The 14,250-nt window shown below is 28.8% G+C and overlaps 1 protein-coding gene across 1 annotated transcript in view; it reads left to right on the forward strand.

Annotated features, from left to right (window-relative positions):
* Positions 1-10,770, forward strand: part of Ance-3 (angiotensin-converting enzyme Ance-3) — a 79,486-nt gene extending 68,716 nt beyond the window's left edge. Inside the window, exon 10 of the mRNA XM_088034235.1 lies at positions 10,387-10,770. Coding sequence (XP_087890361.1) covers positions 10,387-10,696 — 310 coding nt within the window. The 3' untranslated portion in view covers positions 10,697-10,770. The remainder of the gene's footprint in view (positions 1-10,386) is intronic.
* Positions 10,771-14,250: the final 3,480 nt, after the last annotated feature.

Below are 14,250 nucleotides of genomic sequence, written 5' to 3' on the forward strand. Positions count from 1 at the left end.
CACGACTCTGTGCAACGCTCACACTCCTCTCGCCAAGGTTAGATCGGCATGAAGGCGGCGATGAGTGTCAAGTTCGGCGGAAAATTGACATTTTGACGAGTTATGCTAATTGGGATGGGTTTTCTGGGTTAAGACGGTTCGGTTTGGCAACGGAGAATGAAATCAAAGCGTGATGGAGTTAAGTGGTCCGATTTTGTGGGCACGCTTGAACTTTACCGAAAGTGAAAGAAGTTAATTGCTTGAGACGACGACGGCCCTTTGACAGAATGCCAAAAGTTTAACGGGTTTAGGCCGGCTGGCAAAACTGCGACGAGATCTTAACACTCGAGACTCACCCTGTATATTTTGTACGCTTGGGAATCGTTTATCACTGTTGATAATAGAACAGTGAGATTTCATGACACAGAATTTTAAAATTTCAGAATTTTGTAGTTGTAGGACCAGCTCCAGTTACAAAATTTTGTAAAAAAATATATAAATTTGATAGAGAAAATTTCTGAAATTTGGTAGATTTAATATTAAAATGACGTTTATTAAGTGTACTAAATAACCGAATTTTAGATCTAAAAATAAAAATTCTACAATTTTTTATTTATGGGGCAAATCAAAATTCAAAATTTTATCTTCCCTTCGGTAATTTTAACACTTTTGTGGCTGCAACTGTGAAATTTGGTGAACACTGGGCTAAAATAGTGCTTACTAAGTCTACTAAATCAAAATCTTAGGATTAAAAACAAAAATTTTACAATTTTTCAAAATTCAAAATCCTTTATTAAATTATGTATGTTTGACAGTTTTGAAGCTAAAGCTGTAAAATTTAGTCAATTTAGGACTTAAAAGCCGTTAACTAAATATGTTAGTTTTCAAAATTTTCGAATCAAAAACAAAAATTCTACAAATTTTTATTTATGCGACTAACAGAAAATTCAAAATTTTATTTTCACTTTTGTAATTTTAAGAGTTTTAAAGGAATAAAAAATCAAAATTCCACAATTTTTTTTATATAAAAGCAAACTCAAAATTTAAACTTCTCTATTAAATTTGACAGTTTTACAGCTAAAGTAGGAAATTTCTGAATTTACTACCAAAAAGACGTTTGTTGTGTGTACCAACTCGCAAAATTTTTCATCAAAAAATAAAAATTTTAAAAATTTTAAAAATTTTAAAAATTTTTATTTGTAGGTCAATCTCACAATACAAATTTTTATGCAAACTCTTGTAATTTTGACAGTTTTAAGGCGACAGCGATGAAATTTAGTTATTTTAGTACTGAAAGTGCGTTGATGAAGTCCGCTAAATTACAGAATTTTAGAACCAAAAATAAAAATTCTACAAGTTTTCATTTCACCTAATTTTTGTTTCCTGTAATTTAAACTACAATTCTGTCTTTTGAATTCAAAATTTTATGTCAAATTTTCGTAATTTTGACAGTTTTAAGGTTACAGCTGTTAAATTTCGTAAACTTTGTTCTAAAAAAGTGCTAATTAATTGTATTAAATGACAGAATTTTGGAATCAAAAACCAAAAATCCACAATTTTTTTTATGGATCAAACTTAAAACTTAAAACTTTGTACTACTAATTTTGTAAGTTTGACAGTTTTAAGGCTAAAGCAATAAAATTTGATAGATTTAGTACTAAAAAGGCGTTTAATAAGCGTACTAAATTACAAAATTCTAGAACTAAAAACAAGAGTTTTACAGTTTTTTTATTTGTAAGTCAAAGAATTAAAAATTTTCTTTTACATTTTGTAAGTTTGACAATTTTAAGACAAAAGTTCTGAAATTTGGTGGATTTAATATTAAAATGACGTTTATTAAGTGTACTAAATAACCGAATTTTAGAACCAAAAATAAAAATTCTACAATTTTTTATTTATGGAGCAAATCAAAATTCAAAATTTTATCTTCCCTTCTGCCATTTTGACAATTTTCTGGCGCAACTGTAAAATTTGGTGAACTTTGTGCTAAAATAGTGCTTACTAAGTCTACTAAATCACAAAATTTTAGGATTAATAACAAAAATTACATAATTTTCCTAAATTCAAAATTCTTTATTAAATTATGTAAGTTTGATAGTTTTAAAGCTAAAGCTGTAAAATTTGGTCAATTTAGGACTTAAAAGACGTTAGCTAAATGTCTTAAATTTCAAAATTTTCGAATCAAAAACAAAAATTCTACAAATTTTTATTTATGCGACCAACAGAAAATTCAAAATTTTATTTTCACTTTTGTAATTTTAAGAGTTTTAAAGGAATAAAAAATTAAAATTCCACAATTTTTTTCATATAAAAGCAAACTCAAAATTTAAAATTCTCTATTAAATTTGACAGTTTTACAGCTAAAGTAGGAAATTTCTGAATTTACTACCAAAAAGACGATTTTTGTGTGTACCAACTCGCAAAATTTTTCATCAAAAAATAAAAATTTTTAAAATTTTTATTTGTAGGTCAATCTCACAATACAAATTTTTATGCAAACTCTTGTAATTTTGACAGTTTTAAGGCGACAGCGATGAAATTTAGTTATTTTAGTACTGAAAGTGCGTTGATGAAGTCCGCTAAATTACAGAATTTTAGAACCAAAAATAAAAATTCTACAAGTTTTCATTTCACCTAATTTTTGTTTCCTGCAATTTAAACTACAATTCTGTCTTTTTAATTCAAAATTTTATGTCAAATTTTCGTAATTTTGACAGTTTTAAGGTTACAACTGTTAAATTTCGTAAACTTTGTTCTAAAAAAGTGCTAATTAATTGTATTAAATGACAGAATTTTGGAATCAAAAACCAAAAATTCACAATTTATTTTTATGGATCAAACTTAAAACTTAAAATTTTGTACCACTAATTTTGTAAGTTTGACAGTTTTAAGGCTAAACCAATAAAATTTGGTAGATTTAGTACTAAAACTTACAAAAACTTACAAAATTCTAGAATTAAAAACAAGAGTTTTACAGTTTTTTTATTTGTAAGTCAAAGAATTAAAAATTTTCTTTTACATTTTGTAAGTTTGACAATTTTAAGACAAAAGTTCTGAAATTTGGTGGATTTAATATTAAAATGACGTTTATTAAGTGTACTAAATAACCGAATTTTAGAACCAAATATAAAAATTCTACAATTTTTTATTTATGGAGCAAATCAAAATTCAAAATTTTATCTTCCCTTCTGCCATTTTGACAATTTTCTGGCGCAACTGTAAAATTTGGTGAACTTTGTGCTAAAATAGTGCTTACTAAGTCTACTAAATCACAAAATTTTAGGATTAATAACAAAAATTACATAATTTTTCTAAATTCAAAATTCTTTATTAAATTATGTAAGTTTGATAGTTTTAAAGCTAAAGCTGTAAAATTTGGTCAATTTAGGACTTAAAAGCCGTTAACTAAATATCTTAGTTTTCAAAATTTTTGAATCAAAAACAAAAATTCTTCAAATTTTTATTTATGCGACGAATACAAAATTCAAAATTTTATTTTCACTTCTGTAATTTTGACAGTTTTAAGGCTACAGCTCTTTAATTTTGACAACTTTGGCCTAAAAAAGGGCTTGTTTAATGTATTTAATTACAGCATTTTAAGACCAAAATCAAAAATTACGCAATTTTTTATCTCAAAATTTAAACTTTACATTAAATATTGTAAGTTTGTCAGTTTTAACGCTAAAATTGTGAAATTTGCTGAATTTAGTACTAAAAGGGCGTTTATCAAGAGTACTGAATAACAAAAATTTAGAACCAAAAATAAAAATTCTATAATTTTTTTTATTTATAGGGCAAACTCAAATTCAGTATTTTAACTTTGTACTTTCGACAATTTTAAGGCCACAACTGTAAAATTTGCCGAACTTTGTGTTAAAAAAGCGGTTAATAAATCTACGAAATCACAAAATAGTAGAGTCAAAAACAAAAATTTTAAAATTTTTCGTTTATAGAACAAATAAAAATTCAAAATTGTATTTTCACTTCCGTAATTTTGAGAGTTTTAAGCTTACATTTGTGAAATCTAGTAAACTTTGTCCTCAAAAGGCGGTTATGAAGTGTACTAAATCACAAAATTTTTGAATAAAAAACCAAAATTTTATATTTTTTTATTTGTAGGTCACACACAAAATTCAAAATTCTCTATTATTCTCTATTATTTGGTGGAATTACTACTAAAAAGTTGTTTGTTGTGTGTACGAAATCGTAGAACTTTAAAACAAAAAATAAAAATTCTAGAAATTTTTATTTTTAGGACGAGCTAAATATTCAAAAGTTTATGCTAACTTTTGTAATTTTTTCAGTTTTAAGGCGACAGCTGTGAAATTTGGTGAATTTAGTACTGAAAGTGGATTGATTAAGTCTGCTAAATTACAGAATTTTAGAACCAAAAACAAAAATTGTACAAATTTTCATTTCACCGAATTTTTGTTTCCAGTAATTTTAACTACAATTCTGGGATTTCTCATTTTTTTTGTCAAAATTTTAACAAAATTGGAATTCTTGTGCACAGAAATGGAAAGATCTTCATAAAGACTATAAGTCTGCCGAGTTTTATGTAAATCCCACCGAAATTTTAGCAAATATGAGACTTTTTCAAAATATGGAAATATGACGATTAGATGTGACGTGTTACTATAAATCTCAAATCCTTTTTAAGTTTAACTTTCAACATCTTTTACAGCAAATGCCCATGTTTGAACGATTCTCTATAAATTGAGGAAATTGCACGCAAATTGGGTTTAAATTGCACGAATGCTAAACGATCTAGAGCCAAGCGAGATTTTCTAGAGGCGATTTTTTTTTCTCGGTTACTTGGGGAAAATTAGTGTTTTTTTAGTGTTGACGGAAAGAGCACGTCTGAATCAACAAGTGGGTTTAGTTTTATCCAGATTTTTCCAGTATCTTCAAAAATACGGGACTTTTTTCCAAACGCGAAAATTTTCCACCGAATCTCAACTTCCGTCGCCAATATCTCGCCGAGTCGTAGTCGTAGAAAAAAAGTGAATACTGCCCTGGATTCCCTGAAAATTTCTCCATAAACCGAGATTTCCACATTGGCAAAGTTTTATCCAAATCCCTCAAGAACTACACTTTTCCGAACGTGATCCAATCTCGTTCGAATATTTAATAGCCGTTTGTGTCCCAAGTGTCGAAACTGGGCCACTGCATGCCGAGCGTGAGTGCCCTAACACGACCGCGACACAATCCAAAACCCAACCACAACCGTTTCCATTCAGATTCCTCCGCGTCCTGCTTCAGAGGTCACCACAGGGTGTCAAAAAAAAATCCTTTCTAAAAGGAACTCTTTGTAGAAAAGCAGAGAAACCTTGCTTGACAATACAATAAGATCCGTTCGAAGACGTGGAGAGCGGCTCCTTCCAAGGACGCCTCTGGAAAAACTCCGACCTTGACTCACAATGGGTGTTGTCACAGTTACCCTAATTCCCAACAAACGGTTCTGTTTTGTAAGCTCCACTAATTGCATAAAGTGGCGTTACCGAATTCCTGTCTTGCTCAATCGGTAATAAAACCTTTCCAAAGTCAATACGAAGAGTGATTTGTTGACGTCCGATAACCCAATTATTAATTAATTGCGCGCAATTTGCAATTACCTTGAATTACTTTGGTGCAAGTTTCGAAAAGGTCCAAGGCAATAATTCATAATTTTTCATTATACCTGCATGATAATCTTGAATTAAAAAACGCAGAAGCGTGCAAAAAGGGGTCTTTAAAACACTAGGTGGCTCCACGGTTCAAATCTGACTTAACCCAGGCTTAAATGATTTTTTCGAATTTGCCGCTTTAATAGGCCCATTAAAGTACTCAATTTGGAGTCGTTTATAGGTATCTATTAGCGATTCACGTTCGGTAGAAGTAACTAACGGTTATTTTCGTGTCGTTACGTTGGATTTTTGAAATAACTAGGAATTAAACATTGGCATCACTGTCTGTCAAATAAATTTGTCATTCAAATTTGACACTAAAACGAGATGGAATTAACTATTACAAGACAACTAGTTTCAAAAGGTAGAAAACAGAATATTTTAATGCAGAAATCGCAGGGAAGAAAGTCAGAAATTTAAGGTTAAAATCAATTTCTGAAGATGAAATTACAGAGTTAGATTCAGAAGATGAAATCGATGAACTAGTTGAATCTGATTCGGAGCTCTGATGATTTTCTTCTTTTTCGTTTGGAAAATAACTATTTACCTTTAATGACAAACCAAAAATGTCATTTTGATGACATCTGTTCTACAAGGCTTTACACTAGAAAAGTTATAACCTTAGTTACACAGCTCAAAAATAAAAGTTACTAAATTTAGTTACTTCTACCGAACGTGGATCATTAATACATATAAAAGAACTCAAACTAGGAAATTTTGTTTTTAAAGAGTTGGCAGAACTAATTAGTCTGGCTGTCACCTTTTTCCTGTCAAGTTCTTGGTCAATTTGGTTTTTACGATTCGTGTTTAATAAATTCCTGCGTGAATAAAAAATGTATCAATATAATTGAATTGTCCTCTGCGGCCAACAATAATTGTACCTAAATATAAAAAGATGTGAATACTGGCTGTGAGGTTATGTTACGTTAAGTCAAAATTCAGTGATAGTGAAACTCAATAAACGTCAAATTTTAAATTGAATTTGAAAATCAAGTGGCAAGTCGTGGTTACAAAACCATTACCAATCGTGTGACACGAAAACTCCTAGAATTGGTGAATTAAAATTTTTTATTGAAAAAATGGTGCAAATTCGAAAAAATAGTATAAAGGACTTGTTTTATAATGGCATTGGTGGCACCAAATTGACCATTATAAAACGTTCTTTAATATACTATTTGCGTTGCACAAACATTTTTTACCGGTTCAAATACAAGTTAGCACGGTGTTAAACTAAGTCAGGTTTAGAGGTGGAATAAGCCGGTGTTCAAAGTGACAGCTGGATTTGTGAATTTTTAAAATACAAAAAATTCACAAATTAAAAGCAAATTTTTATATTTTATGCGTAATAATTGATTTAGTTTCCGAGATATTTAACTTTAAAAATTACGAAAAATGAGGAAAAATGAAAATCAACTTTCCGAAATTTTGATCGGCCATAACTCAGTTATTTGTTGTCGGATCTGAATTTAAATCCCAGATTTGGAATGTGCGGAAAATTTTGCATACACTGATGTAAATAACTTAAGTTTACTCTAAAAAATAAGCGAGATATCGATATCAAAAATTTGGCATAGTTTTAGTCATGATTTTTTGCGAAAATTTGCAAATTTCGACTGTAAAAAAACTAAAGAACAATTTTTTATGTAAAAAATCGCGAGAAAAATAATGGCGTAAACCGCATCTTAATATCTGAAATAGTTTCCGAAAAATCGAGCACGAATTGTTTCAAACCTTCAAAAATTTGGCCCTCTGGCGACAACCCAAAATTTCAAACGGCTATAACTCGGTTATTTCTTAACGAAAATTGAAAATTCTTATGTTTTTGGATTCAGCGTCACATTCTGCGTAAAATGAGTCCAAATTTGTTGAGTTTTCTTAATAAATAAACGAGGCATTGGCCAAAAACTGTTTTGAAAACGTCATTTTAGGGTGATTTTCAATCAATGTTGCCAAAATAAAAACGACGTTTAATGGCTTTGAATTTACATCAGTCGAAAGAAGAGCTCGAAATCTATCGACTGGCTAAATTTGAGATCGATTGGACAAATAGTTTACGAGTTATGATCAATATTAAAAAAATTGAAAAATTTTCATCGATTCTGTCGAATTTTTTTTCGCAAAAATTTTTCTATCGAATTTTGGGCTTTTGAGAACATTTTCTAACGTAAAATGAGCCGAGAAAAAGAATGGAGCAAACCGCATCTCAAGATCTCAAAAAGTTTCCGAGATATTTAACTTTAAAAATTACGAAAAATGAGGAAAAATGAAAATCAACTTTCCGAAACTTTGATCGGCCATACCTTAGTTATTTGTTGTCCGATGTGAATTTAAATCCCAGATTTGGAATCTGCGGAAAATTCTGAGTACACTGATGTGTAATAACTTAATTTTACTCTGAAAAATAAGCGAGATATCGATATCAGAAGTTTGGCATAGTTTTAGTCACAAATTTTTGCGAAAATTTTCAAATTTCGACTTTAGAAAAATTAAAAAACTATTTCTTATGTAAAAAATCGCGAGAAAAACGATGGCGTAAACCGCATCTCAATATCTGAAATAGTTTCCGAGATATCGAGCACGAATTGTTTTAAACCTTTAAAAATTTGGCCCTCTGGCGACAACCCAAAAATTCAAACGACCATAACTCAGTTATTTGTTGACGATAATTGAAAATTCTTATGGTTCTGGATTTAGCGTGACATTCTGCGTAAAATGAGCCCAGATTTGTTGAGTTTTCTTAATAAATAAACGAGGCATTGGCCAAAAACTGTTTTGAAAACGTCATTTTAGGGTGATTTTCAATCAATGTTTCCAAAATGAAAACGACATTTAAGGGCTTTGAATTACATCAGTCGAAAGCTCGAAATCTATCTACTGGCTAAATTTAAGATCGATCGGACAAATACTTTACGAGTTATGGCCAATATTAAAAAAAATGAAAAATTTTCATCGTCTGAGTCAAAATTTTTTTTTGCGAAAAATTGACTATAGAATTTTGGGCTTTTGATAACATTTTCTAACGTTAAAAGAGCCGAGAAAAAGAATGGCGCAAACCGCATCTCAATATCTCAAATAGTTTCTGAGATATTTAGCTTTAAAAATTACGAAAAATGAGGAAAAATGAAAATCAACTTTCCGAAACTTTGATCGGCCATAACTCAGTTATCTGTTGTCGGATCTGAATTTTAATCCCAGATTTAGAATCTGCGGAAAATTCTGCGTACATTGATGTGTACTAACTTAAGTTTACTCGAAAAAAATAAGCGAGATATCGATATCAAAAATTTGGCATAGTTTTACTCAAGAATTTTTGCGAAAATTTGCAAATTTCGACTGTAGAAAAGCCAAAAAACTATTTCTTATGTAAAAAATCGCGAGAAAAACGATGGCGTAAACCGCATCTCAATATCTGAAATAGTTTCCGAGATATCGAGCACGAATTGTTTTGAACCTTCCAAAATTTGGCCCTCTGGCGACAATCCAAAAATTCAAACGACCATAACTCAGTTATTTGTTGACAAAAATTCAAAAATTATTATGTTTTTGAATTCAGCGTAAAATTCTGCGTCAAATGAGACCCAAATTTGTTGAGTTTGCTTAATAAATAAACGAGGTATTGGCCAAAACTGTTTTGAAAACACATTTTAGGGTGATTTTCAATCAATGTTTCCAAAATAAAAACGACGTTTATTTCATCAGTCGAAAGAAGAGCTCGAAATCTATCGACTGGCCAAATTTGAGATCTATAGGACAAATAGTTTACGAGTTATGGCCAATATTAAAAAAAAATGAAAAATTTTTATCGTTGTTTAAGTCAGATTTTTTTTTCGCAAAAATTTGTCTATCGAATTTTTTTTCAGAACATGTTCAAACGCAAAATGAGCCGAGAAAAAGAATGGCGCAAACCGCATCTCAATATTTCAGAAAGTTTCCGAGATATTTAACTTTAAAAATTACGAAAAATGAGGAAAAATGAAAATCAACTTTCCGACACTTTGATCGGCCAAACCTCAGTTATTTGTTGTCGGATGTGAATTTAAATCCCAGATTTGGGATCTGCGGAAAATTCTGCGTACACTGATGTGTAATAACTTAAATTTACTCGAAAAAATAAGCGAGATCTTGATATCAAAAATTTGGCATAGTTTTAGTCAAGAATTTTTGCAAAAATTTGCAAATTACGACTGTAAAATGATTAAAAAACTATTTCTTATGTAAAAGATTGCGAGAAAAACGATGCCGCAAACCGCATTCCAATATCTAAAATAGTTTCCGAGGTATCGAGCACGAATTGTTTCGAACCTTCAAAAATTTGGCCCTCTGGTGACAACATAAAAATTCAAACGACCATAACTCAGTTATTTGTTGACGAAAATTAAAAATTCTCATGTTTTTGGATCCAGCGTCACATTCTGCGTAAAATGAGCCCAGATTTGTTGAGTTTTCATAATAAATAAACGCGGCATTGGCCAAAAACTGTTTTGAAAACGTCATTTTATGGTGATTTTCAATCAACGTTTCCAAAATAAAAACGACGTTTAATGGCATTGAATTATACATCGGTCGAAAGAAGAGCTCAAAATCTATCTAGTGGCCAAATTTGAGATCGATCGGACAAATAGTTTACGAGTTATGGCCAATATTAGAAAAAATCAAAAATTTTCATCGATTGAGTCGATTTTTTTTTTGCGCTTGCTTATAAACTTGTATTTTAATAAACTATTTTCAATTTTTTCCGCAGACAAATGATGGAAAAAGGCTCGTCGCTCTCCTGGAAGGAAGTCCTGTTTCAAACGACTGGAGAGACGCGTCTGGACGGGAGCGCCCTCAGGGAGTACTTCCGGCCTCTGGAGGAGTGGCTGCGCAACGAGAATCTCAGGACTCAGGAGTACGTGGGGTGGTTGTACGATGGGGATTATTGTAAACAGAGCATTGAAACGGCGGGTCTGCAGGTGTATGGAGGATTTTATAATGGGGCGTTCACACCTAAGCCTGTCTTCACGCTTGTTGTGGTTCTGTGCGTGTTTTTCGTAGTTAATAGATTTTTGTGATGTTGGTAGTATTGGCATGACGTAATATAGAGATGTATATATTTTAGGTTTTTAAATAAAGTTTTTATTGATGATTGGGTGTTTGCACTTTGCGCGCTTGCAACGAAATATACTACTTTTTTAGCAGTTGATTTAGTTGGCTTATTGTTAGTAATTTAATTAAAGTAGTTCTTTTCTGTTGTTTTGTTATTTTAAATTTTAATGACTAGAGGCTAGACACAAAACTAAGAAACAACTATTAAAAACAAAAAAAATTAATAAAAACTAAAAACACGAAACTTTAAGAAATAAAATAAAACAAAAATTAAGAAAATAAAGAAGAAACTGACGAAAACGAGAAAACCTAAAAGAAACTGGGCACAATAATAAAATTAAAAAAATTGAAGAAACTAAAGGAAGAAATCGACCAAAAGAGTTAAAAAAAACTGAAAAAAATTAGGTTCGAAAAAAGTAAACTATGTATAAAGAAGAAAAATAAAAGAATTTTTAAATGGTAAAACTAAAAAATGCAAAAACTAAAACTAAAAAAATAAAATTTAAGTAAAGAAATTATAGAAATTAAAGAAATTGAAGAAGTTCAAAAAGGAAAAAAAGAATAAAATGAAGAAATTAAACAAATTAATTTTAATTCTTATAAATTGAAAAAAAATAAAAAAATGAAAATTATGGAAGTCAGGTCAGGTCATTCAGAATCATTCAGAATCACTGAAGAAATTGTTCACAAAAGTAAACAACTTAAAATTTGATAATACAAATAAAATAATGAATAAAACTAAAAGAAAATGAGAAAACCGAAGAGGAAAAAAACTTGTAAAAATCTGATTATCTCAAAAAAAAAGATAGCAAAAAACTTAAAAAAAAAACGAAAAAATAAATAATAAAAATAACAGAAGTTGAAAAAAAAGAAGAAAAACTAAAGAAGCTAACAAAAAAAGGTAACGAAACTGAAGAAATAAAATTCAAGAAAGTAAAAAATTGTAGAAACTGAAGGAATTAATAAATATTACAAATATTGAAAAAACTTGAGAAAAATAAAGAAACTTAAATGGCAAATAAAAACAGAAAATATAAGAAAGAAAAAAACTGTAGATACATAAAAAAATCAACAAACTAAAGTAAATTAAAAAAGTAAACAAAGTAAAAATGAAGAAACCAAAGCAATTGAAGCAAAAAATCTGAAAGAACTAAGTAAGTAAGTAATGTTTATTGTTGGCAAAGAAACCTGTAAGGTTTATCCAAAGAAACTTGAAAGAAAAAAAAACTAGAATAATGTGAATAAAATACCAAAAAAAAGTAATGTAAAAAAACTAAAAAAAACAATAAAAAAATAAAGAAAATAAAATTTAAGAATAGAAACTAAAAAATCAAAGAAATCGAAGAATTAAAGCAATTCTAATGACTAGAGACTAGAGACAAACAAAACTAAAAAATGCAGAAACAGTAAAACTTTAAAAATATTAAAACGAAATAAAGAAACTAAAAAGAAAAAAGCTAAGAAAATAAAATTTACGAAGTAGAAAAGGATTCAATGAAGAAATTAAACAAATTAATTAATTCTAACAGAAATTCAAGAAACTTGATTAGAAAATGAAGAAAACAAAAAAGTACTGAAAAAATGAAGCTCAAGGAAATAGAAAACTGAATAATTCATGAAAACTCGAAAATTTGAAGAAGTTTAAAAAAACAAAGAAACGACGAAAACTAAACAAAGTTAAGGAAACGAAGAAAATGAAGAAACTCAAAAAAAAAGCTTTTGAGAAAACTGAAAATCAAGGAAACTTAAGAAATGAAAGAAATTCAGACAAACAAAGGAAGTAAAGAAAATAAAGAATTTGAAGAAATGTAAGAAACCACAAGAACTAAGAAAATTAAATTTGAATAGAAATGCAAAAAACAAAATAATTAAAAAAGGAAGTAAAGAAATCAAATAAAAACTAATTGAAACTGAAAAAATGAAATCCAAGAAAGTGAAAAACTGTGAAGAAGTTGAGAAAAGAATAAAATAAAAAGCGATCAATATGAAAAAATTAGTAAATCTTTCCGATTTTCAAGAAATGGAGTTTAAGAAAATGAGAACAAAGAAAAATGTGAACGAAAAAAAAATAAAGAACACTAAAAAAACAAAAAAGGAAACTGAAGGAATTCAAAAAACAAAAAAAAATTAAAAAAATTAAACTCAAAAAAGTGAAGAAACTAAAGAAATTAAGAAAACCTAAAAATTTGAAAACAAAGAAACTGAAGAAAATGGAAGAAAGTTAAAAAAAACTAGTAAAATAAAGAAGCTCAAAAGAAAAAGCTTGAGATAAGTGGAAATAAAAGAGACTTAAAAAATTGAAGAGATTCAAACAAGTAAACAAATAAAAAAAAATAAATTTAAGAAAATAAAGAGCTTGAAGAAGTTCAGAAGAGAAAAAAGTAAATAATCTAAGAAACTGACAAAATTAATAAATCTTACCAATTTTGAACGAATTTAAAATTAATAAAAAAACAGTGGGATCAATGAAATAAAAAAAGATCAAAAGTAATTAAAAAAAATGAAACTTAGAAGAGCAAAATAAGTATGAAAGAATAAAAAAACAAAAAAGAGAGATAAAGATCAAAAATTAAAAAAAATAAAAAATAAAAATTAAAGAACTCAATAGGAAAACGAACTAAAAAAGGTGAAAAAATACAAAAATAAAATAGTAAGTAAGTAAGTAAGTAAGTAAGTAATGTTTATTGTTGGCAAAGAAACCTGTAAGGTTTATCCAAAGGTCTAGGTTATAAAGAAACTGAAGAAAACTGGAAGAAAATGAAGAAAATGAAATTTAAGAATGTAAACAGTCAAAAAATTAGGGAATTTCACTAACGTAAGTAAATCAAGAATGGAAAAATTGGCAAAGTTAAAGAAACTGAAAAAACTAAAGAAACCTATAAAAAAGTTAAACAAACAGAAGAAAATAAAATTAAAAAAATATTCAGAATTGCATAAATTGAAACAACTCAAAAAGTAAACAAACCAAGAATGAATGAACTAATGAAACTTAGGAAAGTGAAAAAACGAAATAAATTGTAAAAATTGAAACTAAAAAAACTAATGATACTGAATAATTAAAAGGCTATATGAAACTAAGTGATATGATGTAAATAAAGAAGAAAAAACAAAAAGTAAAACAAAAAATAATAATAAGCAAGACAATAAACTCAAGAATTAAAGAAGCTAGGAAGAATAAAATAATTAGACCGAAAAAAAAACAAGAAATCAAGAAACTCAAATAAATAAATAAAAAAGTAAGTTAGTATTTTAAGAAATATGCAATGCGAATGAAATGACAATTAAAGACAATTATAGTGAGAAATGGTAAATTCCGACTTTCATTACAGAATCTCGTCAAAATTCCCCGCTTTCCCCGCGTTCTTGGTACGAAATTCTTGCACCACCAATTTATTAATACATTTTTTTCGCTATTAAGTGTGAAAATGGTGCAACAGTACTCCACAATTTAATGAATTTATCCATTACATTCACATTTTTACAACACGAATTCGGTACCACGTAACACGCCACATGTAAT

The sequence above is a fragment of the Gnatocerus cornutus genome, chromosome 4 (assembly GCF_029298725.1).
Source record: "Gnatocerus cornutus isolate USDA-ARS CGAHR chromosome 4, icGnaCorn1.1, whole genome shotgun sequence".
Taxonomy (NCBI): domain Eukaryota; kingdom Metazoa; phylum Arthropoda; class Insecta; order Coleoptera; family Tenebrionidae; genus Gnatocerus; species Gnatocerus cornutus.